General features: G+C 65.7%; 1 protein-coding gene and 1 pseudogene across 3 annotated transcripts; both read left to right on the forward strand.

Moving 5' to 3' along the window:
• Nucleotides 1–4,311: 4,311 nt before the first annotated feature.
• Nucleotides 4,312–26,432, forward strand: RNF157 (ring finger protein 157). 3 transcript variants are annotated; one of them, XM_064522561.1, is made up of 20 exons: nucleotides 4,330–4,566; nucleotides 8,695–8,813; nucleotides 10,994–11,082; nucleotides 11,800–11,946; nucleotides 12,393–12,510; nucleotides 12,908–12,974; nucleotides 13,132–13,175; nucleotides 13,673–13,720; nucleotides 14,029–14,100; nucleotides 14,320–14,479; nucleotides 14,585–14,697; nucleotides 15,089–15,327; nucleotides 15,456–15,564; nucleotides 15,930–16,041; nucleotides 16,140–16,324; nucleotides 16,524–16,589; nucleotides 16,891–16,939; nucleotides 19,137–19,247; nucleotides 23,201–23,241; nucleotides 23,978–24,117. In XM_064522561.1, exons 1-19 carry the CDS (start codon nucleotides 4,479–4,481, stop codon nucleotides 23,239–23,241), a joined length of 1,977 nt encoding a protein of 658 aa, XP_064378631.1. In that variant the 5' UTR covers nucleotides 4,330–4,478; the 3' UTR covers nucleotides 23,978–24,117. The 3 variants fall into 3 exon arrangements, with proteins under 3 accessions (XP_064378629.1, XP_064378630.1, XP_064378631.1); XM_064522559.1 differs by lacking the exon at nucleotides 23,201–23,241 and having other exon boundaries at nucleotides 4,312–4,566; nucleotides 23,978–26,432; XM_064522560.1 differs by lacking the exons at nucleotides 23,201–23,241; nucleotides 23,978–24,117 and adding an exon at nucleotides 26,134–26,432 and having other exon boundaries at nucleotides 4,312–4,566.
• Nucleotides 20,401–23,192, forward strand: LOC135330279 (uncharacterized; annotated as a pseudogene).
• Nucleotides 26,433–27,449: the final 1,017 nt, after the last annotated feature.

Consider the following 27,449-nt stretch of genomic DNA (forward strand, 5'->3'; position numbering starts at 1 on the left):
AATGGGCGGCGTAAAAACGGACGGGATTGATAGGCCGCGAGCGGGGACAGTCGCCTCGGAGCGGGCGGCTCCCAGGGTCCGGGATTCGGCGGCCCCGCGGGGGTGCTGGGGGCTGGAAAGCGGTGAAGCCTCCTCCCTGGCTCCCCAGCGCGGCCCCCCCCGAAGCTGCCTCCGCAGCCGCAGCGCCTGGCGAAGCCCCCCCGGCACGGCCCCCCCGCGAGCCGCCGCGGCACCGCACGGCTGGAAGGCCAAGGCCCCCGCGGGCCACGGCTGCCGGGCGGCTCCGCGCGGCGTAACCGCGTTACCGGCCCCGCTAAAGCGCCGCAGGCCGCCGCGTGCCGCTGAGGAGAGGCGCTGCCTCCGGGTGCACCCGCGGCCGAAGTCGCTCGGGGCCGAGCAGCGGCTCCCCGGAGCGCCGCTGCGGGCTGGGACGGCCCGGGGCTCGGCGGGGGGGCGCGGAGGGAAGGAGCCCGGCCAGGGCCTCGCTCACCGCCCGCGCGGCCGGGCAGCCCCTCCGCACCCCCTGCCCCGGTGTTTATAGCCCCCGTGCTACCAGCTGGGGGGAGACTGGTGGTGCGGGGGCGGGTAGGGGACACCGGGGGGGGGAATAGATAGGTGGTGTTAGGGGCAGGTAGGTGACACGGGGGGGGGGGAATAGATAGGTGGTGCCGGGGGCAGGTAGGTGACACCGGGGGGGGGAATAGATAGGTGGTGTTAGGGGCAGGTAGGTGACACCGGGGGGGGGGAATAGATAGGTGGTGTTGGGGGCAGGTAGGTGACACCGGGGGGGGGGAATAGATAGGTGGTGTTAGGGGCAGGTAGGTGACACCGGGGGGGGGAATAGATAGGTGGTGTTGGGGACAGGTAGGTGACACCGGGGGGGGGAATAGATAGGTGGGGCGGGTAGGTGACACCGGGGGGGGAGGAATAGATAGGTGGTGTTAGGGGCAGGTAGGTGACACCGGGGGGGGGAATAGATAGGTGGTGTTAGGGGCAGGTAGGTGACACCGGGGGGGGGAATAGATAGGTGGGGCGGGTAGGTGACACCGGGGGGGGAGGAATAGATAGGTGGTGTTAGGGGCAGGTAGGTGACACCGGGGGGGGGAATAGATAGGTGGTGTTAGGGGCAGGTAGGTGACACCGGGGGGGGGGGGAATAGATAGGTGGTGTTAGGGGCAGGTAGGTGACACCGGGGGGGGGAATAGATAGGTGGTGTTAGGGGCAGGTAGGGGACACCGGGGGGGGGGAATAGATAGGTGGTGTTAGGGGCAGGTAGGTGACACCGGGGGGGGGAATAGATAGGTGGTGTTAGGGGCAGGTAGGGGACACCGGGGGGGGGAATAGATAGGTGGTGTTAGGGGCAGGTAGGTGACACCGGGGGGGGGAATAGATAGGTGGGGCGGGTAGGTGACACCGGGGGGGGAGGAATAGATAGGTGGTGTTAGGGGCAGGTAGGTGACACCGGGGGGGGGAATAGATAGGTGGTGTTAGGGGCGGGTAGGTGACACCGGGGGGGGGGGGAATAGATAGGTGGTGTTAGGGGCAGGTAGGTGACACCGGGGGGGGGAATAGATAGGTGGTGCTGGGGGCAGGTAGGTGACACCGGGGGGGGGAATAGATAGGTGGTGCTGGGGGCAGGTAGGGGACACCGGGGGGGGGGAATAGATAGGTGGTGTTAGGGGCAGGTAGGTGACACCGGGGGGGGGGAATAGATAGGTGGTGCTGGGGGCAGGTAGGTGACACCGGGGGGGGGGGAATAGATAGGTGGTGCTGGGGGCAGGTAGGTGACACCGGGGGGGGGAATAGATAGGTGGTGCTGGGGGCAGGTAGGGGACACCGGGGGGGGGGAATAGATAGGTGGTGTTAGGGGCAGGTAGGTGACACCGGGGGGGGGGAATAGATAGGTGGTGTTAGGGGCAGGTAGGTGACACCGGGGGGGGGGAATAGATAGGTGGTGTTAGGGGCAGGTAGGTGACACCGGGGGGGGGGAATAGATAGGTGGTGTTGGGGGCAGGTAGGTGACACCGGGGGGGGGGAATAGATAGGTGGTGTTGGGGACAGGTAGGTGACACCGGGGGGGGGGAATAGATAGGTGGTGTTGGGGACAGGTAGGTGACACCGGGGGGGGGGGAATAGATAGGTGGTGTTAGGGGCAGGTAGGTGACACCGGGGGGGGGGGAATAGATAGGTGGTGTTGGGGGCAGGTAGGTGACACCGGGGGGGGGGGAATAGATAGGTGGTGCTGGGGGCAGGTAGGTGACACCGGGGGGGGGGGAATAGATAGGTGGTGTTGGGGGCAGGTAGGTGACACCGGGGGGGGGGGAATAGATAGGTGGTGTTGGGGGCAGGTAGGTGACACCGGGGGGGGGGGAATAGATAGGTGGTGTTGGGGGCAGGTAGGTGACACCGGGGGGGGGGAATAGATAGGTGGTGTCAGGGGCAGGTAGGTGACACCGGGGGGGGGGAATAGATAGGTGGTGTTGGGGGCAGGTAGGTGACACCGGGGGGGGGGGGAATAGATAGGTGGTGTTGGGGGCAGGTAGGTGACACCGGGGGGGGGGAATAGATAGGTGGTGTTAGGGGCAGGTAGGTGACACCGGGGGGGGGGAATAGATAGGTGGTGTTAGGGGCAGGTAGGTGACACCGGGGGGGGGGAATAGATAGGTGGTGTTAGGGGCAGGTAGGTGACACCGGGGGAGGGGGGAATAGATAGGTGGTGTTAGGGGCGGGTAGGGGACACCGGGGGGGGGGAATAGATAGGTGGTGTTAGGGGCAGGTAGGTGACACCGGGGGGGGGGAATAGATAGGTGGTGTTAGGGGCAGGTAGGGGACACCGGGGGGGGGAATAGATAGGTGGTGTTGGGGACAGGTAGGTGACACCGGGGGGGGGGAATAGATAGGTGGTGTTGGGGACAGGTAGGTGACACCGGGGAGGGGGAATAGATAGGTGGTGTTGGGGACAGGTAGGTGACACCGGGGGGGGGAATAGATAGGTGGTGTTAGGGGCAGGTAGGTGACACCGGGGGGGGGGGAATAGATAGGTGGTGTTGGGGGCAGGTAGGTGACACCGGGGGGGGTGGAATAGATAGGTGGTGTTGGGGGCAGGTAGGTGACACCGGGGGGGGGAATAGATAGGTGGTGTTAGGGGCAGGTAGGTGACACCGGGGGGGGGGAATAGATAGGTGGTGTTAGGGGCAGGTAGGTGACACCGGGGGGGGGGGGAATAGATAGGTGGTGTTAGGGGCGGGTAGGGGACACCGGGGGGGGGGAATAGATAGGTGGTGTTGGGGGCAGGTAGGTGACACCGGGGGGGGGGAATAGATAGGTGGTGTTGGGGGCAGGTAGGTGACACCGGGGGGGGGGAATAGATAGGTGGTGCTGGGGGCAGGTAGGTGACACCGGGGGGGGGGGAATAGATAGGTGGTGTTGGGGGCAGGTAGGGGACACCGGGGGGGGGGGGAATAGATAGGTGGTGTTGGGGGCAGGTAGGTGACACCGGGGGGGGGGGAATAGATAGGTGGTGTTAGGGGCAGGTAGGTGACACCGCGGGGGGGGGAATAGATAGGTGGTGTTGGGGGCAGGTAGGTGACACCGGGGGGGGGGAATAGATAGGTGGTGCTGGGGGCAGGTAGGTGACACCGGGGGGGGGGGAATAGATAGGTGGTGTTAGGGGCAGGTAGGTGACACCGGGGGGGGGGGAATAGATAGGTGGTGTTGGGGGCAGGTAGGTGACACCGGGGGGGGGGGGAATAGATAGGTGGTGTTGGGGGCAGGTAGGTGACACCGGGGGGGGGGGGAATAGATAGGTGGTGTTAGGGGCAGGTAGGTGACACCGGGGGGGGGGGGAATAGATAGGTGGTGTTGGGGGCAGGTAGGTGACACCGGGGGGGGGGGAATAGATAGGTGGTGTTGGGGGCAGGTAGGTGACACCGGGGGGGGGGGGGAATAGATAGGTGGTGTTGGGGGCAGGTAGGTGACACCGGGGGGGGGGGAATAGATAGGTGGTGTTAGGGGCAGGTAGGTGACACCGGGGGGGGGGGAATAGATAGGTGGTGTTAGGGGCAGGTAGGTGACACCGGGGGGGGGGGGGAATAGATAGGTGGTGTTGGGGGCAGGTAGGTGACACCGGGGGGGTAGGTGGGGGGCAGGTGGGTGACATGGGGACAGGGGGGTGGATGCTGGGGACAGGAGGCTGCTGGTGGGGACCGGGCAGCCGCTCCCCCTCCCGCCCCGGTACCGCGGCCCCCCCGGGCCGAGGCGGGGCGGGGCGGGGCGCGGCGGGGGCGGCCCCGGCCCCGCATTGGCGCAGCCCCGGCGCTAGCGCGGAGGCGGCGCCCGGCGCGGCGCGGCGCAGCGCGGAGGATGCTGCGGGCGGGGGCCGCCGCCAGCGCCGGCCCCGGCCGCGGTCCCGGTGGCGGTCGCGGTCCCGGCCGGGAGGGCGCCCCGCCGCATCCCGCCCGCTGAGCGGCCGCCCGGCCATGGGGGCGCTGACCAGCCGGCAAAACGCAGGGGTGGAGGAGGTGGACATCCCCGCCAATTCCGTCTACCGGTACCCGCCGAAATCCGGTACGCGCCGCCGCCGGGCGGGCTCGGGCTGCCGTCGGGGGGCCGCCGCCGGGGCCGGGCCGGGTCCCCCCCCCCGGGGCCGGGGCTGGGGCCGCGGCGGGGAGGGATGCTCCGAGCCCCGGGCGCCGCGCAGCCCGGCGGGGTCCCCCCGGGGCCAGGCGGGGCTCCGTGCCGCGGTGCTGGGGCCTCCTGCCCCCCCCCCCCGCCCCGCCCCGGGCTCCTCAACTTGCCTGAGTTGTTTGCTACTTTAATTGCGTTATTTTTTATAACTATGTTCTGCAGCGTGCGGTGCCTCGCTGATGCTCCCTTTGCAGCTCGGTGTTAGGGCGCCCGGTATTTGGGAAAGCCTCGGTTTAAATTCCCGGGAGGACGAGGGAGAGGGGCTCGGGAGGGAGCGGAGGGCATCCCCCTCGCCAGGGCCGCCGCAGCTCCTCTGCCTGCTGCGGAGATTTCCCCTCGCTGCCACAGCTCTGCCTCGAGACGCGGCAGCGATGGCTTTCCGGCTCCGGCCCTGTCTCAAACCTTGTGCGTGACCTTGGAAAATCGGTCCCTCCCTTCCGTGCCTCGGTTTTCCCTGCAAAGGGCCGGGTCGGTCGGGCGTCCGAGGGGGTCGCGCCGGGGAGGGTGACCGAGCTCGGCTCCTTGGGTGGGGAGTGCTTCAGAGCCGCAAAAACATTCCTATCTGCGGATGATGCCTGAAAGCGCCCTGCGTGCGTGCAGGGATCGCCACAGGATCCTTGCGGCACTGAGTGATATTAATAGGTAACTATTTTGGTAGCTAATAGGATAAGGTAAACACTGGGATCGTTAGCGCTGTGACAAATTACTTGCTAATTACGAATAAAGACCTCCTTAGGAAGAATTACTGCCAATGCAGACTGTGTCCTGAAGAGATGTGCTTGGCGCTTTTCTTTTCCTCTGGAAGCAGGGAGCACAGCTGGAACTGGTCTGCCAAAACATCTGCCTCGGCCTTGGGTCTGGCCCCGTCCCTCCAGGCAGGGCCGGGGGGCGGCGGGGTCACCGAAATGGCGAGCGGTGGGGCGAGGGCCCGTCCTCACCGGTGGGGACGGCAGGTCGCCGATGCCCGGCGAAGCCGGCCTAACCCACCCGCGGGCTTTGCTCTCCGCCTGGGATGCAGCGAGGCAGCGCCGCTCCCACCGCTGCGCGGGCAGAGGTGGAAATCCCCTGGGAAAGGTTTGCCTTGCTCCCAGGTGGAGGCAGGCCAGCGAGCGTGTGTTTAATTTGGGCCGCCTTGAAATATCCGAGCACAGGAGGCGGAGGCTGCTGCTGCACTGTGTCCTGCTCCATCACCTTGGCATGAATTGTCTGGGATAGTGGGTTGGCTCAGCTGAGCACTTCCAAACTCATCACAGCTGGTGGAGAGCACCAGGCTGTCGGGTAGCGCCTGCTTTCGGGGGTGTTTTTTGGTGGGCTTGTCCCAGGCGAGGGTCTGGGCAGAGCTGGGGAGGCCGGTCCCGCTGCTGCCCGGGTTCCCGGGGTCCTTGGGGAGAGGCCCGGAGGTCCCAGGCACTGCAGCAGCCGTAGGAGCCCCGTGGCCATCTGTCCCGAGACGGGTGCAAGCCGGCGGCCACGAGAGATTACAGCTCTTTCGCTTTTAATCTCGCGGGGGATTTGCTCTCGGCGTTGTCGGCAGCCCAGAGGGAGGAAGGGGGAGGACGTGCCGGGCAGTTGAGCCGAGTCTTTTGCGACGGTGACGCTTCTCGTCCTTAAACACGGCTTGGAAACAGGCAGCAGATCTGCAAACGCGGCCCAGGAAAGGGCCATAGGGCAGAGGAGCAGCCGGTCGGGGAGCGCTGCCGCCTGCGGAGACGCAGCAGCTCCTCGCCCGGGGTCTGGCTCCGCAGCTGGCTGCGTCTCGCCGTGGAAAGGACGGATCGCGGGGAGACGATGCGCAGGGCTCTGCTCTCACCTTCCCGCTGCCGCCTGCGTTATAGCACTAAATTAAATAAGCCGCAGCGCGCTGCCTCGCGGGTGGCTTTGGGCCGCTCCACTGGGGAAGGGCAGGAGCCTCAGGCCGGAGAAGCACCCGCCACCTTCTCGGCGTGTCGGCCACTCTATTTAGGAGGAGGGATTTTCCCGGACCCCGTTTCCTGGGAGAGGGGAGACGGGCAGGGAGGACCCACTGCCGCTGGGTCCCTGCACCAGCGCCGGGGCCGCCGGCTCGGGGCAGCCGCTGCCCGCGTAAGTGCAGAGCCACGTGCTCCCTCGCAGGCTGGGATGAGCAGGGAGCAATTTAGCCGTAAGCTTGCACACAGGCTGCAAATAAGCCTTTCTATTTTAGCTGCTTTGGAGAGGGAGGCTGTGACCGCTGCCGGCACCGAAAGCCTCATCCAGGCTCTGACATCCCGGAGCCGGAGGCTGCGTGACCGTGCCGGGGCTGGAGCTGCCGGGCGCGCAGGGCTCGCGTTGGTTTGCAGGGAGCATCGGGTGAGCTGGGCTTATTGCCGCTCCGAAGCAGCAGGCTCCGTTGCCCTCGTTCGCGGCGTTTCCCGCATGCTTTTCAGGCCTCTGAAGTTTCAGATCTCATTAAATCCTGGCTTTGCCTCGGTGATTTAACCGTCCTTGACAGGCTCGCGAGCCTCTGGCGCAGGGGCTGGCTGAGGAATTACAATCAGCCTGGAAGAGAAAGCCGGTCGCCGAAGAGGGCTTTTCCCTCATCCCGCCGGCCCTGTGCTCCCGGATCCCCGGCCACGAGCCGCAGGGCTGGAGCCGTGGCCTGTGGGTGATGCACAGCCGGGAGCCAGCAGCACCCCGGGGTGCTCGCAGCACCCATGCGGAGAGGCCTGGGATGCTGCTCCGCGGAGGGTCCTGAGTGCACCCAGCAGGGGCTGGAGCCCTTGCGGAGGGCTGGGGCCATCGCTGTGAACCCACGCTCCATTTTCCAGCGTCTCCCTGGTGCCTGGGAGGGTTTTCTCCGAATATTTTACCACTTGCTTTTTCAATCTCCCCCTCTTGGCCAAAGTCCATCCCTGGCAGAGCCCTGGACCGCTCGGCTTGCCGCGGCCGTGCCGCCGACGGAGGCGGCTCTGGAGGCAGTTTGCTGTTGGGCTTTTTCAGGTGGCTGCCTCCTTCCCCGAGGAGCTGCCCATAAATTATGTACGTGGAAAATGGGACCAGAAAGCAGCAGGCATCAATAATTGATGGTCGAGTTTTCCTCCGCGGCGCGCAGCATCCTCGCTCCCGCGCTGGGCAGGCTCCAGGTCACAGCGCCCGGCTCCGCTGGCCCCAGATCCTCCTCCCGCCCGTCTCTGCGCTTTGGGCTCGGTTTTGGTTTTGCAACGCAGTAATAAGGCCTGATCCAGCCCTGGGCAGCCGTTGCGGCTGCTGGGAGCCACCTGCAACCTCAGGCTTCGGTCCTGGGAAGCAGCTGCTGCAATATGGACGAGCGGGGACGGGCCAGGGAGGTCGTCTGCGTTTGACCTCGACGGGGGAACGATGATCTCGAGGAGAAATAGCGACGCTCACGGGGGGGAAAAGTCCCTCCGTGGTCCAAGCCCTGTCCGCTCCTGATGGGCGGATGCAGGACGGGGATGGGCGGATGCGGGACGGGGATGGGCGGATGCAGGACGGGGGCGGTTAGCCGGGGATACGGAGCTGCGACTCAGCGCCTTGAGCTCCTTTGGTCTGCAGACCCCCGGCGTTGCTGGTCTGGGGGGGTTTCCCCCGTGGTATTAATATTTGTGCAGTGACTTTGAGCTACTGGTGCTCTCGTCTTGGAGCACGAGTGTGTTTGGGGGCTCTGCCCCGGTCCCCGTTAGGGAGACCTGCCTTCTTTAGGTGGGTCCAAGCCGAGAAGGCTGGATGGGCAGCGGCTGAGAACGGGCAGAACTCAGTTCAGCTGTGCTTTGCCCAGCTTCCCGGAGGCGGCTGCCGGGAGCCAGGGAGGCCGCTGTGGAGGTGGTGCCTGGCCACAGATGGTCCGTCCCGGCCCTGGAGGACGTTGTGGGCCAGGTGCTGCTGCTCCGCGGCCGTGCTGGCTGCGCGGTGTCCCCGTCCCTGTCCCCACACGGCTTTTTGGAGCCTGCCACCATCGGTGCCTTCGCCCGCTCCCGTCCTCCCCCTCTTCCTCGCCTCTCCGCTCACGCCATACCTGTGTTCTCGTTCTAGGGAGCTACTTCGCCAACCACTTCATCATGGGAGGCGAGAAGTTCGACTCGACGCACCCCGAGGGCTACCTCTTCGGCGAGAACAGCGACCTCAACTTCCTGGGCACCCGCCCCGTGGTGGTAGGGACCGCGCCGCGGGGCCGCCCCCAGCGAGCTGCCCCCGGCAATAGGGCTGAGCTCGGTCTGGACTCTCCCGAAAGCTCGGGGGAGCGTGTGGGTGAAGCGCGAAGGAGAGGGGGCTGAGGGGATTCTCTGATGTCTAATATGAGGGTTGGGCTCTTGCCGCAGCGCGTCTTGCTGTGGGGCTCCGGGTGCTAAACTCGGGCTGGGGAGTCACCGCGAATCTCCCCGCTGAGCTCTGGTGCTTTGACATGATCGGTGGGGTTCAAACTCGGCCGCTTTCTGTCTCCGTGGCTGGCGCCTGCTTCGCCTGTGCTGTCTCTCCCCCATCCCGCTGCCTGCAGCGCTTTTCTTCCTGGCCGCGGGCACATCGGGATGCGGTTACTCGAGGAGCGGCTGTGCCGCGTGTGATGCCAGTGGCGGCCGCGAGCCCCGGGGCACCTCGTCCCCACGCGGGAAACGTGCCCGAACGCGGGTTTGCAGCGGTGCGGGGAGGCAGGCGGCACCCGCCGTCCGGGAAGGGGCGAAGGAGCCGGGAAGCTGCTCCTGCGCCCGTCACCCGGCCGGGATGCACAGCGAGCCCACGGCGACGCCGGGGTTCCCCGCATCCCTGTAGCAAAGCTGATTTTTCCCTCCTGCCAGACACCAGCCTGGCTGGGCTCGTACAAAACCCAGAGAAATATTTTTTTAGTGGTTTTTTTTTTCTTTTCTTTTTTTTCCTGCTTTGACCTTACCAGAAGCCTGCCCAGACCAAATATAGCTATAAGCACACACCTATAGCGTTCTTAAATGCCTAGCGGTTGCAACGAAGGGTTTTTTTCTGTTGTTTCTCAGCCTCGTCTATATTGGGCAGACGGAAAAAGTTCTCCGAATAGCCCCTTTTTGATGTGCGAATCTGGCTCGCAAAAATTTCAATTAGGAAAAAAAAAACCTCCGAACCAAACAAAAACAGTCCGCACGTGGGTGTGCAGGAGCCCGGCAGTGACAGCTGGTGACAACGGTGGCAGCAGAACGGTTGCGGCGAGAAGAGATTTGCCTGCGGAGCTTCCTCATTTTGCCCGGCCCAACGGCCGCTGCCTTCCTGCGGCTGGCGGCTGCCCCCAAATTCGGCGAAAGGCCCCCGAGGGGGCTGCGAAGCGGGTCCGGGGGGGTCTCGCCATCCCCGAGCCCTCCCGGAGCTTCGTCCCCGGCTGGGGACGGCGGGGAAGGAGCAAAACGCTGTGGGCAACCTGGTTAGGTTTCTTATTCCCCCCTGCAAAGTGGGATTTGAGTCCAAGCTGCTTTGGCTTCCGTGGGAGCCCGGTCCCCCTGCCCGGCCGCCCCCCTCAGTGGCCGCGGCCACCCCGGCAGGGACACGGTCACCTTGGGGCGAAGCCGCTGGCCTTTCCCTTGCACCTAGCGTTGGTGGTCGCTGCCTGCGGGGGACGGCGGGGCTGCCGGAGACCCCCCCGCAACCCACACGCCGTCCATCGGAGGGAGAAAACAGCAAAACTCACATCCGTTTCCTCGCTGCCGGGCGGAGGACGGACTTCGCCCTCCCTCCCCGGCCTCGCCCGTCAGCTCTCCTGCTGCATCAGCAGTCTAAAAATACCCGGCGTTAGCGGCTGGCCGCGCCGGCCCCGGGCAGCGAGGGATGGGGCCGATGCTCCCGGCAGCGTGTTTTCTGCCCGTTTTTCCTCTCCGTGCCGGCTCACGGAGCAACCTGCCATCGGAGCGGGGATGTGCCCAGCTCCTGCGGCCTCATCCCTTTTGTTAGGCTGCTTCTTTTTTTTTTTTCCCAATTTTTTTTTTCCAATTTTTTTTTCCTTCCTTCAAATACCCCCTCGCGGCATCGCGGGGCAGCTCTGCTCCCATGCAAAAAAACCAGGACAGCGCTTGTCCAGCTCTAGCGCGGCGCTTGCAGGTGTGAGCCCTAAAGCCCCCAGCAGCTGTGACCATTTGAGAGGGGCAGATTTGGGGGGGGGGGGACCCTTGTGCAATTTAAGCTGTGCGTGGTGGTTTTCGGGGATGCGGCCGGTAGGGGAGAGCCTGCTCTTCTGCGTGGATTTGCCCAGCGTGTCGGCTTGCGGCGCTGCCTGGGCCGGGGCTTCTCTGCCGGCTCGTATGGGGCTGGGCGGCTTTGCCGGCGAGGCTGCGGCGCCCCGGTGCCCGTCCTCACCGGTGTCTCTCTCTCGTCCTAGTTCCCTTACGCTGCTCCACCTCCTCAGGAACCCGTGAAGACCCTCAGGAGCTTAATCAACATCCGCAAAGACACCCTGCGCCTCGTCAAGTGAGTCGGGCGCCCCGGGGCCGGGGTGAGGGGCTGGTTCACCCCCGAGGGCCGATGTGACCCTAAATGCCGGCGAGGAGAGGAGGCGAGCGTGGGGATGCTCCTTGCGTGCACGATCCCCTCTCCCGCGTGGGCCGGCCGCGCCGGCGCACAAAGGCGACGGTTTCTGTGTGCTCTCCATCGGCTCTCGAGACCGGCAGGATTAAACGGAGCTTAACGCTGCCTTTGAAGTGATTTACTTTCTGGTCCTCCCCCAGCCCTTTCCAAGGGCTTTATTCGAGGGAGGATGAGGGATTGCGGCTGAGGGAGGAAGGCTCAGGATTACGGCTGAAATCTGCCTGCCGCGCTCCTCAGGCTGCAGACTTGACCTTGAGCAAGCCGGTCCCTCGTGCCGTGCCTCAGTTTCCCCCGCTGCAAGCCCCAGGGGTGCCGGGAGGTGTTTTGTAAAGCATCTTCCCACCAGCACAGTGGTGGCTGGTGGCTTTTATTCACTGCGAGAGCAATGACGGTGCTGGCCTCGAGGTGTCTGCAGAGGGGCCAGCACCTCCTCGGCGCCAGTCAGAGCCCATCTTTCCCGGGCTGCTCCTCGCCGGGGACCGCGGCGCGCTGGGGACAGGTTGCCCTGGTGGCATCGGGCCTCAGTGTGGCTGCTCGAGGCTCTGCTGCTCGGCGGTGCCCCCGAGGGATGCTCGGTCGCCAACCCCTGCTGCTCCCCAGGTGCTCGGAGGAGGTGAAGACCCCGGGGGAAGAGGTCAGCAAGGCGAAGGTGCACTACAACGTGGAGTTCACCTTCGACACGGACGCCCGCGTGGCCATAACCATCTACTACCAGGCGAGCGAGGAGTTCCAGAACGGCGTGGCGAGGTGAGGACACCCAGCCCGTGTGGAGGGGGGGACACCCCCCCAGCTCCCAGACCTCGGGCTCTGCCCATCGCTGAGGGGCAGCCGCGGTCCCTCGTCCCTCCACGTCCGAAGCTGCCTCTTTCCCATTCCCATCTTGCTCCCTCTTGTCTCCATGTTGGAGCTGGGGTCAGGTGAAATCATTCCCCCCATCCCTTTCGCTGTGAGGTTGATGCAAGGTTGCATTAGGCCCTTTGGTCACATGTTGGGTGTCTCAGGAGGACCGTGGATTGATTTACTGCCTCATAGGCACTTCTTGCCTCGGTCGCCCCCGGGAAGCAGCCAGGAGGGAAGGGACTCAAGTTGCTCCCGTCTTCCCGGCGTCTCCATGAGCTGGGGACGGAGAGCAGGACTGAAACACGGAGAGGTGGTCCAGGAGCCGCTAACCTTGTCTTCTCTCCGACGAGCAGCTACATCCCCAAGGACAACAGCTTGCAGTCGGAGACGGTGCACTACAAGCGGGGGGTGTGCCAGCAGTTCTGCATGCCCTCGCACACCGTGGACCCCTCGGAGTGGGCGGAGGAGGAGGTACGCCCGGCCGCGCCGGCACGCGAGCCCTCCCGTCGCAGGCATGGGGTCTGCCGCCGGCGGGGAGAAGGTGTCAGAGTCCGTCGGTGGTGGTGACCCGGTACCAGAGCCCTGTCCCTAAGCGTGGGATGAGGTGGAAGGAACCTGCCGGAGGTTCAAAGTGGTGGTGGAAATGCTCCTAAAATGTGGAGCTGGTGGGTAGAGGTGGGAAGTGGAAGCTCCTTGCCATGGGACCGCCCCACAGGGCAGTGCTCTGCCTGGCGTGTCCAGCAGCCCAGGAGAGCTTCTGGGCTTGGGCACAGCAGCCCAGCGGATGAGAGCTGGCTGGTTTTGCATGTGGGGTAAATCCTCTTTTGTTGCTTCTTCCAAATAACCGATTCCTTCTGCCTCTCTCTAGCTGGGTTTCGACCTGGACCGGGAGGTGTATCCCATGGTGGTGCATGCCGTGGTGGATGAAGGAGATGGTAAGGGCAAGGCTGGGAGAGAGGGGAGGTCTCTCTTCCTTGCTGGGCTGGCTTTTTCCAGCGCTGCCTTGGCTGGCTTCACGCTCCTTCACGCTCTGGCCCCGGGGCGCCGGTCTGCCCTTCCCCTGAGCCCTGCCCGCCTCTTCGTGTCTTGCAGAGCACATTGGCCACTGTCACGTGCTGCTGGCGACCTTCGAGAAGGTAAGCGCTGGCCCAGGGCCTCCCCGGTACTGCTGGTTTCCCTTCCGGACTCAGGCACTGCTTGGCCTGGGCTATTTTGGGCAGCTCCCAAAACTCTGCTGCCTTTTGGGAATATCCCCAAAGTCCTTGATTTTTAGGCACCCGGTTTTGAGGCTTATGGTCTCAACGCTTTCTCTGCTAGTCTAAGAAGTGTCTGACCAAGCGAGAGATGCCTTTGCACCGTGTGCCCTGGCAGGGCGACATCCCAGCCCCTACCTGCCTAACGGGGTGCCGGGAAAAGCTGGGCATCGCTGGGAAATCGGCTGCTTGAACGCTTGGACCGCAAGACAGGGGTTGCAATTGCTCCAGGACGGGCCGGTGCCAGCGCACAGCGCACAGCGTGGTGGCCCCCGGGCTTGCCCTGGCCCCACGCAGGCCCCGGGTCGGGGTGCTCAGGCCCTGGGGAGCCGGGCCAGCCCCGGCGGCGGGTGCTCACTTGGGTGCTTTCCTCCCCGCAGCACGCCGACGGCACCTTCTGCGTGAAGCCCCTCAAGCAGAAACAAGTGGTGAGTGCGGCCGGCCGGCCCCGGGCTCCTCGCGGGGGGCAGCGGGACCGACCCCAGCCCTGGGGTGGCAAATGAAGCAGGGGCCAGGGCAGGCGACGGCTACGGCCTGGGGCATCGCCGCCGGGGAGGGTGGAGAGGGGCTTTGGGGCTGCTGGAGCAGCGGGTGCCCATCGCACGCTCCGGATGGGCCCCGCAGCCTCCCTGGAGGCAGCTGCCTGCTTTGCCCCTGCCTCTGCCTCCCTCTCCGGGCGTCTGGGCAGCCCGGGGCCGGTGCCCCGCCGCTCAGCCCGCCCCGCTGCCGCTTGCAGGTGGACGGCGTGAGCTACCTGCTCCAGGAGATCTACGGCATCGAGAACAAGTACAACACGCAGGACGCCAAGGTACCGGCCGCGTCCCTCCGCGGGGAGCGCCGGGGTCCCTGGGCAGGGACGGCGTGCCAGGGTTTTGGGAGCGAGGGAAAAAGCAGCAAGGCAAACGGCACCCTGCGGAGAGGTCTCGGGCATCGGTGGGGGGATCGCAGGGCTGTCCGTGCCCCGGGGGCTGGGGACCCCGAGGGGGGCCGGCCGCTGAGCGCGTCCTCGCCTCTCGCCGCCGGGCAGGTCGCCGAGGACGAGGTGAGCGACAACAGCGCCGAGTGCGTCGTCTGCCTCTCGGACGTCCGCGACACCCTCATCCTGCCCTGCCGCCACCTCTGCCTCTGCAACACGTGCGCGGACACCCTGCGCTACCAGGCCAACAACTGCCCCATCTGCCGCCTGCGTAAGGCCCGGGCGCGCGGCGGCGTTCGGGGCGGTTAAATCTCCGTTTCGAGGCGCGAGCCAGGGTTTTCACGGCTCGCTCCCTCCGCTGTTCCCCGTCTCGCAGCTTTCCGAGCCTTGCTTCAAATCCGAGCCATGAGGAAAAAGCTGGGCCCCCTGTCTCCCACCAGCTTCAACCCCATCATCGCCTCACAGACCTCCGACTCGGAGGAGCACTCGGTCAGTGCCGCGCGGAGCTCGTCCCACCCCAGCCCCGGCCACGGGTGACCTGGCTGCAGCACGGGTGGCTTCAGGGCTTGCGTGGGACTTGGGGCCACCTTCCACCCCGCGGGCAGCCACGTGACGGATGTTACGCAAGTTCATTAGGATAAAAAAGGAAAAATGTGCCCTGGGCAGGGGGAGAGTGGGGGTTTTCCAGGCTGTGACCAGCAAAGACCGTGGAAGACCTGGCTCGGGGCTCTCCCGTGAGCAAGGAGGTTGTCCACCCTCTGCTTTTGGCTTCTCCTGGGGCTGTTTCTCAAGGGCACATGCCGGTGCTGCTGGGAGCAGGGCAGGGGCGGCAGCGAAGTGACGGGGGGGGACGCTCACCCCCGTCTCCTGCTCTCACCAGTCGTCGGAGAACATCCCTCCGGGCTACGAGGTGGTGTCCTTGCTGGAGGCCCTCAACGGGCCGCTGACGCCCTCGCCGGCCACCCGGCCGCTCCGCGTCCTGGGGGACGGCCGTGGCGCGGGGACGCTGCCCTCCTACGGCAGCGAGAGCCACCTGCCTCCCCTGCGGGCCCTCTCGCCCCTCGAGCGCCTCTCCGACTGCGGCAGCCAGGGGCTCAAGCTGAAGAAGAGCCTCTCCAAGTGAGTACCGGCGCTGCCGTCCCTGCTGGCGGGGAGGTCAGGAAGGCACGGGCTGGGCCCAGGTGTCCTGGGGGGTCACCAGTGCCTCCTGGCATCTGGTGAAGCCCTCTGCTTTGCCTCCCGCCTAGGTCCATCTCCCAGACCTCCTCCGTCCTGCCCGAAGAGGACGACGAGAAGTCCTGCACCGAGTCGGAGATCAGGATTGTCCCGAGGAAATCTCCGGCTCCGCACGAGGAGGTGAGCGTCCAGCAGCTCCTGCCCTGGCTCTCCCTGGGCCATGCTGTAAGGCAGTGAAAGGCCCCGTGTGCACCACTGGAGGTGGTATTTGCCCTCCAAAATGAGCTGGTGATGAGCCAAGACGCGGGTTGGGGTGCTGGTTTGGGAAAGGTTTTCTCAGCCCTGCAGTCTAGTTGGGTTTTCTGCTCCTGGGCATCCTCACCCAAGTGTGGATGGGGAAAGGAGAGGGAGATGGAGCCGCCACGGTTGCGTGGCTGGTGGGTGCAGTCCCCAAGGTCTCTGCCTTCCTCCACCCCGGCTAATACACCCCATCCCGTCCTCCTCGCAACGACCTTTTCTCTCCGGCACGTGGGATCTTCCCGCAGGAATGCGGTGTGACTCCAGAGAGCGAGAACCTCACCTTGTCCTCGTCGGGAGCCATCGACCAGTCCTCGTGCACCGGCACCCCGCTCTCCTCCACCATCTCGTCTCCAGAAGGTACGGCTGGGTGCCGCCGCGCTTCGGGGCCGGCCCCGGGTCTCCCGCGGCCCGGAGGGCGCCGTGTCCCCCCGACTCAGCCCCTGCTCTCCCCCCAGACCCCGTCAGCAGCAGCCTGGCTCAGTCCGTCATGTCCATGGCCTCCTCCCAGAGCCAGCACTCGCAGATCAGCACCGACACCGTCTCCTCCATGTCCGGCTCCTACATCGCTCCCGGCACGGAGGAGGAGGGCGACATGCTCCCCTCGCCGGCGGAGGCCAGCACCGTGGCCTCCGAAGAAGAGGTAGGGCTGGCTCGGCCGCCGTCGCCCCGGCTGGGCCCCGGGGTGGGAGAGGACGTTTGCAGCACCCATTGCACCCCAGGGCAGGCCACCAGCGGGGGGGTTCCTCTAGGGACATAATTTCTCCTCCAAATCTGCCAGCACCTGGTTGGTTTATTTATTTATTTATTTATTCCGCTACTTTCCCACCTTCCTCCCGCAGTCGACGCCTGTGGAGTCCCCGGACATAAACTTCGTCAGCATCTCGGCCGAGGAGCGCGATGCCGAGGTGAGGACCGGGCGCTGGCAGCTGGCCGGAGCCGCGGTGCTCGGGGCTGGGCTCTGCGGTCACCACCCCGGCTCCGGGGCGCCGCGTCCCCTGGCTTGGGCAGCCCACCGCCCCGTGCTGGGATGCTTCCCGAAGGGAAACGGGGCAACGGGGCTGTCCCCTACGGTGGCCAGCGATGCTGTGTGCCGGCTCATTTTGCTGGGCTGGAGTGAGTGGCAGCTCCTCCGGGGGAACCTGGGGAAATGCCGGGCTGGGATGCTTCGGTCTCGGAGCTGCTCACACTCGCTGCTTCTCGCCACAGGGCAACGACGTGCTGGAGGACGAGGATGCCTCTCCCACGCAGGAAGACGGTAAAAGGCCCCAGATCGTTGTCCCTTCCTCTCCGGTTCGGTGCCACCACCGGGCAGCCGCGCGCACGGGCAGGGCGGGGGCGAACCACGAGGTTAGACCATCTCCTCCGAAAGCACGGGGAGCGAGGGCAGACGTCGGGTCGTCCCCAGCTCCGCGGGGTCCTTGCGGCCATCTCCGGGCAGCGCTGGCCACCTCGGGAGCACCCGGGGCTGGGAAAGCATCCGCCCCGCCCCGCTGAAGGCTCGCGGGGCTGGGGCAAAGCCAGCCGGCCGCGGGGACCCCGGCCAGCCCCGGCGCGGGCACGCGAGCTGCCCCCGGCATCCGCCTTCCCGGGGGGGAGAGGAGCAGCATGGTGCAGATCGCCTGAGGCCTCCTGAGCTGGGAGCGTCTCTCCAGGGAAGCAGCCGCAGGAGACAGGGGACACATGGTGCCCCAGAGCGTGTGGGACGGGCTAACCGCACCAGGCTGGCTGTGCTCGGCGAGCAGCGGCCGCGGGCAGGCAGGAGGGGTCCGGGCAGCAAGGGCGACCACGGCTGTCTGTCGGGCTGCTGCTTTCTGCTTATGGCCAGAGGCATTTCCAAAGGTCCAAACGAGCAAGAGGCTCCTCATTATTTTTTTTACCCTTCCAAGATCTCCCTCTGCATCTTTGAAAATCTCTCCCTTCAATATCCCAATCTGCCGTGGTTTCTCTAGGAAAGGGTCACAAGACCAGTCCCTTTAGGCTGTTCTATTAATTTTTTTGCCTGTCCTCAACGTGGTTTAGCAAGTCACCATATGCACGTTGAGGGCTCCTCTCAGCCTTCCCATGCACCTCAAAGAGCCATGGAAAGACCTGGTCACCCCCAGGCCATCGGCCACCTCCCAGCTTGGACCTCTTGGGGGAAGGTAGGGAGGCTCCCAGTCTCCCCAGTTCCGTGGTTGCATGTTTCTGGCTAGCAAAAATAAACCAAAGCTTCCCCCCCCCCCCCCCCCATCCTTCAGCCAATCTGGAAAGCAAGAGCCCGTCTGCACCGTGCCCTGGCGTTGTGTTTTCATGGGCAAAAATAGTCTCTGCCCTGTGGGTAGTTTTTTGCTCAGGATGAGACTGAAAAGTGGAAAGTGGGGTGCAAAGAAAAGTTGTTAACGACGGGCATTGGCACCCCCGAGGGCCCAAACCGTCCTTCCTCAGTGGGGTGCTGAAACCGAACTCTGGGTCCGTCGCCATCCTGCTGCGTCAGACACCAGCAGATAAATCTGTTGTGAAAAGTTTCCAGCTCTAACACCCGGGAGCAGGACGGTCTCTCCTTGGGAAGTGATCCTGGGCCTGCTCAGCCTGGTGCTGAGCATCTCTCCTGAAGTTTAGTCTCTCGCATCAAATAGATGCACGTAAAAAATCCTCGGTGCTGAGCTACTGACTTAGGTCACGCTAAGAAGCAGATCTTACTCGCCATCAACAACCCTGTCATTCCTCCCCCCAGATCAACCCCAGCCCCATGCAAAGCTTGGCTACGGCTTGTTTTGTACTCGCCTTTGGTTGCTGCCCCCTCCCAGCATTGCCGCGGCTGTCACGTCCCCGCCGACAGCGCCGGAGGGGCTCGCTGTGCCGCCGGCACTCGGGGAGGTGACGAGAGCCGCCTCGGCCTCTTACGGACCCCGGACCGGCTGCAGACCCTCCGCTTGGCCCTGCCTTGGGGAAGGGCTGGTTAAAATCCAAGGCAGGGGCTGGGAGAGCGCCGTGCTCCTTCGAGCGCTGCGGCACGCGAGGTGCCGCCCCGGGCTCTGCAGGTTCCCACGTCCACGTCCTGGTCGTTGCAGATGTCTTATCTGGACCAGAGGCACCAGAAGATGAAATGTTGGGAAGAGTCCTGGCACAGGCTGCTTTCCTTAGCTTCCCCCAGCACCTCTTAGCTGCCTTTTCCCTGCGCGACGGCTGGTTCCCGGCTCCGTTTCGCTGCCCTCTGGCACGGCCGGCGCAAGGAAAGGAGCAGCTTGGACCGTGTCCGCGCGCCAAGCCCAACCTTGTTGTCCGCTCTTCACCTTCTCGATTCCCCGGTTTTGGACACCTCATTTTCATCTCTTTAACCTGTTTTGAAAGGGGTGGGGAGGGAAGGGGGAAGGAGAAGACCCAGAAAATCCCCTGCACTCCTACCACTGCCTGTACAACCGCAAAGCCAAGCCGCGGCCCGGCGCGCTCTAACTGCGTTAACTCCCTTGCAGGCCAGAGGACAGGCGCTTTCCTCGGTCTGAGGTGTGACAATAACAATGACGTGGCCATCGCACACGTGAAAGCGCTGGACAATAAACTGTGCTCTGAGGCCTGCTTACCTGGTGAGTGGCTGCCTGCTGAACATGAACTCGGGCTTGGGGGGGGAGTTTTTGCTCTTCCCTACGTCACCCTCTGCCCTCCTGATCCCCCCCCTTCCCCTCCCACCACTGTCCCACCATCCATCCTCATCACCATCCCCACCGCCGTCCCACCATCCCTCCCACCCCAGGGCTGTCCACCAGGCGTGAAACCATCCGGCAGCAGTAGGTCAAGATGTCCTGTCCCAGCCGTGATGCCCGATGGGTTTGCTTCGGCTAGGGAGGAGTTGCAGCCTAGCTTGGATGGAGAGATTGGTCCCTTAGCCAGGTGTCTGCTGAGACCGCGGTCTTTAGGCCAGGCCTATCTAGGTGTCCCTGGAGCGGGGGACGCAGTGCTGCAGCCATGGGCAGGACAGGGCGCAGGGCATGGAGAGCGTGGATTTGCTTGGGAGGGACGTGCTGGGAACCCGCACGCTGTCACGTGCCCGGTTGCTTCAGCGTCAGTGAGGCTCCTGGCTCAATCCCCGCGGATCTGAGCACCGCGGCCGGAGCCCGAGGCAGGTTTGGTGGGAGTCTTGGCAGCTCCTCTAAGAGGAGACCTGAGCGAGGGCTTAGACACGGGCACCAGGCCTCCCCGCGACGGCTGTCGGGTGGCACAGCCTTAGCCCATGCTGGTGGTTTAGCTGCGTTTTGGGTCGGGATGTGAGCCCCACACCGTTCAACCATGCACTTGCTGCAAGGTGATGCTCAAGTTATCAGGGCCGGCGCCGCGGTGCCGTCTCCCACCCGGCAGCCCCGCGGTGGGCCAGGACCAGCACCGGCATCGCAGCCTTTGCGAGCCACATCCCGCACAGAGCCGGCCCTTGTGCAGGGGCCGCTTCCCACCGCCTGCCGTGGACCAGCCCCCGTGGCCGGCCGCGCCGTGGGTCTCGGCACTTTAGCTCTAGCAGAGCCCTAGGGGTTCATCCCCCTCCTCCATTTCTTCATGCCTTTTGTTCCCCTCTTCCATCTCTCTCTGTTTCCTCCCTCCCCATGCCCATCCCTCCTTTCTCCTCACCTCTCTCCCCCCCGGCTCCCCTGTCCCTGCGGAAGTTCATGTTCGCTCTGTGCCAGCACGGTTTCCCAGCCCTGCTTGCGTCCCCTCCGAGTTGCTGCGAGGTGACAAATGTATCGGTGACGTAAGGGCCGGGAGCCCCTGCGCAGCCCCCCGGCTCGTCTCCCTCAGCCCAGTGGCACCAAGCAGCCGCTTTTTAAGCCAGAAAGAGAAAAGCCGGGCGCAGCCCTCGGCAGCGAGCCGGGGCTCACGTGCTGCCTGTGCCGATACTTTTGTGGGCAAGCTGAGAGCAACTCTGCCCCTGCCTTGCTCCTTGCTGCAACATCTGTGGCAGGTACCGGCTCTGCAAACGTGGCCGGTGCTGGAGAGCCAAGATGGGGGGGACGTGGCTGGGGGGGAAGGTCCTTTCTTGCCATCCCTTCTCCTCCGCGAAAGCTTTCCCTCCCGCCGCCCTTCGCGCTTCCCGGCTGTCCTGCTCCTCGCGGTTTCTGCTCCGGAGAAACGCAGCGAGACGCTTGCGGGGGAACGGGAACCTGCCGCGAACGCCCGGTCGCTGCTTCCCACCGTTCAACGCCGGCAGCCGGGTTCAAAGCCCCGGCGCAGGCGGGTGCTGAGACCAGGGCGCCCGGCTTGGCCGCAGGGGCTGCGCGGGGACCCTTTCCATTCCCGAGCCGTGCTAGACCGTGTCCCGCTTGGTGGTGGCCACAGGGGGGACAAGGCAAAGGCAGCTTTGCTCCCGAAACAGCCCCAGCACAGTGGCGGCATGAGGCTGAATCCTGCTTTGCTCTGCCCCGGGGACCGCGATGGCCTTGGTCCTTGCCCCCCGCCTGGAGCGAGTAAAGGACACTGCCACGGGGCCAGGCAGAGCCGTTTCCAGCCTTTGCCCACGCGGTCGGTGCCTTTGCTGCTCGTGGGCCCTTTGACCGCGGCACCGCGCTGCCTTGTGCGCGGAGGAGCATCCTGGCCGGCACCGGGCTCTCGGCGTCTCCTCCTGCAGCCGCCCCGTGCTTGGAGAGGGGAAGGTGCTGCTGGTGCTGGGCTTGGAGGGCAGAGGAAAGCGGCGCGAAGCAGAGCAGGATGCATCAGGCTGTAGCTCACCTGCATCCCCCCCCCTTTGAGCTTGTCTCAGTGTAGCCCCCACCCTGGGCCAGCCCCCTCCACCCCTCGTGGGTCCTGGGGATCCCCAAAAGCTCAGCCCCCGTGCCAGCTCACCGGGGCTCGTCTCAGTCCCAAACCCAGCCACGTCGCCTCCTGCCCCGTGGTCCCAGCCATCCTGGTGCCGGGCTGGAGCTCAGGGACGGATCACGGACGAGGCAGGGAAATGCCTCGAGGGAGACAGAAAGCTCTGGGCCTGGTGTGCTACAGAGGCGGTGGGAAAACCTCCCACTGTAGCCGCCTGCCCAGCTCGATGCACGCAGGGTGAATGGAAACCAGTGCTGTGGGTCTTTCCTGGCTGCAACCGGTGTTTCGCCACGTTGCTTTTGCTCCTTAGACTTGGGCAGCTCCTTCCTCGCCCTGCACCAAGCTGCTTCTCGCTGCCGTCTGCCCAGACCAAGTCTCCCCGGGTGCATTTAGTCAGGACGCAGCAGCCGTTTGGGCTCTGCTGGTTTTGCAAGGGATGTGATTTGAGGGCGCTTAATATTTGTGTTGGCGGTGCTGGATTTTGAGCTCCGCCTGGTTGGCTGCAGGGCTGGTTTAAACGCACCGAAAATGGGTGTTAGCACAGAGGTTTCAGGGAAAGGGCAAAGGCAGCTCCCCCGTGCCGGCTGACTGTGCTCCTTCGCACCGGCTGGAGCTCGCTGTCAGCATCCCAGGTTCGGCAAACGTGGAAGATTTCCCGTGGCCACTCGTGGCTGGTGTTGCCCTGCCAGCCCTGAGCTCGGCGCGTTTGTTTTGCAGATTCGGATGTAACTATATCCGTGGACAGGCAAGAACGATGTGGATTTTTACTTTGGGGCCACGTGCTATTTTAATGACAGCTTAAAAAAAAAGATCACTCCCCCCGAAAGGCAGGGGGGCTCTGCCTTCGAAGGGCTTCGGATGGGGCTGTCCTGGCCCAAAAGGGAGACGAGGAGCGTGTGCATGTCCCAGCCTGGAGCCTCCCGGTGACTTGCTCCTTGTGACCCCTCCAAGGACTAATCTCAGTCTCTGCACCGAGGCGCTGTGGCACTAGAGTGACGGGCCATAGCAGGCTCTTCGCGGGGTTTCTGTGCGTTTGTGTGTGGTCCTGTCTAGTTACCCATCCCCTCCAGGATCCGCAGCCTTGACTTGCCTCGCTCCTCGGCGCGAGCTGGCGATGAAAAGCCACCCGAAACGGGAGCTGCCACGTTCCATAAATCAGCAGGCAGCGGGTTTGGGGGGGTTTTTTTTGGCTTCCTCTTTGAAAACCCCGGCGTGCTTCCCCTCAGCCACCCCGGCCCGGCCCATGGGGTGTCCAGGCAGGGCTCGGGGTCCGCCTCGGCGTTAGGCTTGCTGGGGGGCAGCCACCCCGGTCCGTGGGTGCACCCCCTTCCCAATGGAGCCATGTAGCCCCCGGTGTTTGGGGGGCAGGAGGCAGAACCCAAGCGGGGCCCATCACCCTGACCCAGGCTGGAAGTCCCCCTTGGACCAGGGCAGCAGACGGAGAGGCGCGTGGGAGGCCGAGCACCACCCCGCGTGCCCTCGCGCCGGGGTTTTCCTTGGTGCTAAACCCTGGAGGGCACAACGGGGCCACCGAAGCGGGACGTGGAGGGGCAGCGAGGGCCATTCCCGCATGACATCCACCTGGCGCTGCATCACCCGGTGGCAGTCCCCATCCCGTCCCCATCCCCTTGGCGTGGGGAGGCTGCAGGGGAGAGCCGGCCTCGAGACCCTGGTGGCAGCGGTGGCAGTGCTTCCTCTCCTGTGCTCACCATGTGCCTTCTGGTCTCTCCCCGCCACGCAGCCGCGGTGCCGGACTCCTGCCCCATTAACATCGACGACTAGGTAGGAGCGCCGCGAAGCCCACGCAGACCCTGCGTCCCTCCGTGTGCCCCTCGTCGGGACTTCGGCCCCACGGGCGCCGGGCACGGGCCGGCCCCGCATTTGGCGGTGGGGACGTAAGGGACCGCGCTCAGGGCTCCCGTGCCCTCTTCCCAAGGAGGTTGTGCCAATCCCGGCGTGCGTCGCTCGGAGCTGTGGGTCCGACCGGAGCCGTTTGCCTGAGCGCTCCCCCTAAGTCCCGGGAAAACCGTATGGCCCTTCCAGCCCCACGGCGGGCTTGGGATGGGGGGACCTTGCAATGCCCAGGGCCCTGGGAGCAGCTCGGGCTCCGGCGGGGTGCCAGGCGCTGCAGGGGGGCTGCGTCCACTGGATGTGTCTGGGTAGAGCGGCCCCGCTGCATCCCCCCCCTCAAAGCCAGGGTTTTTTCCCTGGAAACCGCTGCTTTTTGGGGACCCTCCGCCTTCACAGAGTGGGAGCCTGGGGCTTTCGGGTGTCCTTCCCGCAGGCAGGCCAGCGCGATGCTCGCTGCTAGGATGCCGCAGGGAAGGGAGCTGGGTTGGGGCTCAGGGGGCATTTTTCTCTCTTTGAGCCTGAATCGGCCCCAGCTCGCGGAGATGGGGGGGGCCGGTGCCCAGCTGCCCCCGCTCGTCCCCCAAAACCGCTCCGGCCGGGCGCCGCTCCGCCGCGCTCCCGCTGGCAGCGAGGCCGCAGCCCCTCACCGGCCCCTTCTCTCCCCCAGGCCTCGAGGCGGCCACCACCAACGCCCGGCCCCCGCGGCAGAGCCCCGGCGCCGCCGCTCCACCAGCACCGTCGAGGCGGACGACGCGGAGGCGGCGCGGCACCGCGGCCCCAACGCCGCCCTCGCCCTCCTCCTCCACCCGCCACGCGGGGACCCGGAGCCCCGGCGCCGCCGCCGCCCTCCCTCGGCCGGAGCGATAGTGATTTTCCAAAAACCGGTGACCTCGGACGCTGCCCCCGGCCCGCTCCGCCCGGGCCCGTCGCGGCGGCAGGACTCGCGGCCTCGTGCTCTCCCCTCCGGGCTCGCGGGGCAGCGCCGAGCGCGGGGGGTCGCGGGCCGAGGCCGTGGGCAGTCCCCGGAGACAGCGCTCCTGCCTCGGCCCCCGCGGCCCCCATCCGCCTCCCCTCCGCCCCCCGGCCCCCAAAGCCGAGCAATAAGCAGGCGGCCGGGGCCGGCGGCTCCTTCCTCCGCTCGCTTTCCCCGGGGCTGCTCCCGGGCGATCGCTGCTGTAACCTCACTGTCTTCCGACCTGCTGCGCGCGGCGCTCGGGGCTGGGCCCTCTCTCTGGAACAAGTGCCAAAAGCGCCAGCCCGCTGTTTCGGTCCTTCTCTCTCTGAAGCACTTTGTAGCAGGGGGGCGGACGGGGCCGCGGGAGCTGCCTCCCTGCCCGCCCTCCCTCCATCTCTCCATCCTCTCGTCGTCCGTCCTCCGTTCTCCGCCCGGCGCCGGGCTGATGGCATAAGCGGGTTTTTGCTCGACAGGACAGGGATGCGGATGGGGTGGCGACGCGGCCCCGGATCGCCGGGATTTGGGGGTCCCTTGGACGGGCTGAGGCAGAGCGGAGCAGGGGAGGCTTTGGGGGAGCCACGCTGCAGCCCCCACAGAGCAGCTGGAGAGCGTGAGGGTCCCTTAAAAGCCCGTTTGGGGAGCATCAGCCTCAGGATCCCGATTTAGCATGTTCTGGAGCCGAGGCTGCGGCAGGCGCAGTGCACGGCTGCTCCCTCCGTGGCACATCTCCTCCAGGTGCTGCCATCGGTGCCGGACACCCTGCTCCTCTCCCCCCTCGTCCTCGACGGCCTCTGCAGGCCTCGGCGTTCGGGAGTGGGACCCACGTCTCTTGCAGGCTTTGCGGTTCCCAAATTTCTTGCCGAGACCCTGCAGCCAGGGGCTGGAGGAGGCTGAGGTCTCCAAGCCGCCCTCCAGTCTGATGGGACCTGCTGCTGGGAGAGAGGAGCAGAAGTGTCCTCGAGCAGGAGGAACGGGGGGGACACGTGCTCCGCGGCAAGGGGACGGCCGCAGCCTGCTCCAGCCTGGTGCCGGGACGGAGCAGCCCGCGGCTCGCAGCTCGCGGACTCAGGTTTCCTGGCCCGGGGGGGGGGGGTAAACGGTGCCTTTCGAGGCACTGGGAGACCTTTGGCTTCCCGGGCTCTCTCTGTTCGGGGTTTCACTGCTGTGCTGAGCTGTGAAATCCAGCAGCGGGGCTGGGAAAGTTGTTCTGCCCCGCTGCAGCACGGGAGGGGAAATGATGCTCCACGCGTGTCTGGCAACGTCCTTCGCTCCTCGCGGGGACGACGAGGCCTCTCCAGGCCCGTGGCCTCCCCACGGGGGTCACTGCGGCCGGTACCTGGTACCGCGCTGAGCTGGTGTTCCTGGCCGCCGGGAGGGGATCGGGGAGAACAAGCAGGTCCTTGTTCAGGAGGTTCCCTCGAGCGCGGCGGGGGTCCCGGCCGCTCCGAGCTGCGCGCTCCCGAGTCTGCAGGGGCTGCTCCGGCAGCAGCGGGGGTGGCCCAAGTCCCCCCGAGTCGCCGGGATGATGGGCTTGTGTGACCAAGCGGACTCCCGCGTTGGACACAGTCTCCGGGTTGACCTCCGCGCGGGAGCGTGCCGGTGACTCGGCGGGGTCGCCTGCCGCCCGGCAAGCGTGCGGCAATGAAGAGAGCCGGGATGAGGCTGCCCGGGAAGGCTGGGGCCGTGCAAGGGTGGCCCAGCAGGGACGTTTGCAGGGGGGAGAGGGAAAGCACCCTTGGGAAGCTCACGCAATTCCTTGGTGCAAGCCAAGGACCGCGCAGCATCAGCCGGGCAGAGCGGCGGTTCAGCGCCGCGTGTGCCGGGCCGGCGGGTGCATTCTGCTTCCACGACATTTTCACTGCTCACAGGTAACGCACACCGCAGTCACACCTCCTTTCTGCTGGGGAGACGTCCCCTTCGCCTGCTCGGCGGACGGGGAGCACCAGAGAGCTTTACTTGGCCACCTGGAGCTGCCGAGAGAGGAAGCGGTGGGGTGTAAGGAGCAGGATGAGAGGCAGCGGCCCTTCTCTCTCCCAGGTTAGCCCCCTTGCTCCAGGGATCCACCCGGCAGGGATGTAAGAAAGGAAACCAGATTGCTGCTTATGACTTTGCTTTGAGCATGTTTTGGATTTTAAGAGTATGTTTAATAAAGGGTATCCTATGTCGACGAAGGGTCCAGAGTGGTTTTTCAGCGGTGAAGGCGGTGGGGCGAGCTGGCGTCCCAGGGGCTCGGCTGGCAGAAACCCTTCTCACCCCTTCTCCACCCGGCACCTCCCCGGACCCAGCGCGGATGCTCCGAATCCGCCGGATCCTGCCTCCGCCGAGCCCTGCCGGCCCGGCCGCCGCGGAAAGCCCTGCCCGGCGCGGTGCCCGGCGCGGGGGCCGGTGGCGTGCAGTGAGGCCCCGTCCCCGGCAGATGGCACGGGCTAGCCGGGCGCCTGGCCGCCGGCCTGCAAGGGGACCTGCCCGCGGGGGGTGATGCCCTCCCTGGAGGCGAAGGGGCAGCGGGGCGGTGAGGGGGGCCAAGGGCAGGCCGGTGGCCGCGGTGGGTTTTGAGGACGGGCCGTGCCCGGGGCGATGGGCGGCCATGACGGGCGCGGGGGCGTTTGCCAGCACCCGGAGCCCCGCAAGGACGGAGGTGGGGGACGAGGCCCCGCGGCAGCACCGGGGCGAAGCGGAGCCCTCCGGCTCCGGCTGCCCTTGGACACCTTTTCCCCCCACCCTGGCCAGCCAGAGGGGCAGAAGTGGTGCAGCATGGGGTTGTTTGGGAAGCCGGGTGCTGATCCGCTGGGAGAGGAAGCAGGACTCTCCCCTCCGCTGGGCACGGCCTCCTCCTTTGCGCCCGGCCCGGGCCTGAGGAGCGTCCGCGGACGGAGGCCAGGGCTCGGCCTCACCGCCCTTTGGGCCAGACCCCTGCGGATCTGGGGAGGAAAAGTGCTTTTTTACCACACACACAGACAGCAGCGAGTATTTTGGGGGGGTGTCGACACTTTGGGCCTGGCCGCGGGGCGCGGAGCTGCAACCACAATTAAACACGGGAAAAGCCTTAAAATTAGGGGTTGCCCCCCAACTTGATGCCACTCGGGGGAGAAAAGGGCCGGTTTCGCCCCGGGGGGGGGATCCAGGGCGCCGCCCCGCCGCTCCCGGCGCTGCTCGGCGCGGCCAGCCCGGCCCGGGGAGGGGG

Source organism: Dromaius novaehollandiae, chromosome 18 (genome assembly GCF_036370855.1).
Source record: "Dromaius novaehollandiae isolate bDroNov1 chromosome 18, bDroNov1.hap1, whole genome shotgun sequence".
Lineage (NCBI taxonomy): Eukaryota > Metazoa > Chordata > Aves > Casuariiformes > Dromaiidae > Dromaius > Dromaius novaehollandiae.

What these genes read in the sequence shown, in the direction of transcription:
- RNF157 (XM_064522559.1), top strand. Translation starts at nt 4,479, where the DNA reads ATGGGGGCGCTGACCAGCCGGCAAAACGCAGGGGTGGAGGAGGTGGAC. An exon ending in TTCCAGAACGGCGTGGCGAG is followed by an intron (nt 11,947 to 12,392) that starts GTGAGGACACCC and finishes TCCGACGAGCAG; the next exon opens with CTACATCCCCAAGGACAACA. An exon ending in TGCTGGCGACCTTCGAGAAG is followed by an intron (nt 13,176 to 13,672) that starts GTAAGCGCTGGC and finishes TCCTCCCCGCAG; the next exon opens with CACGCCGACGGCACCTTCTG.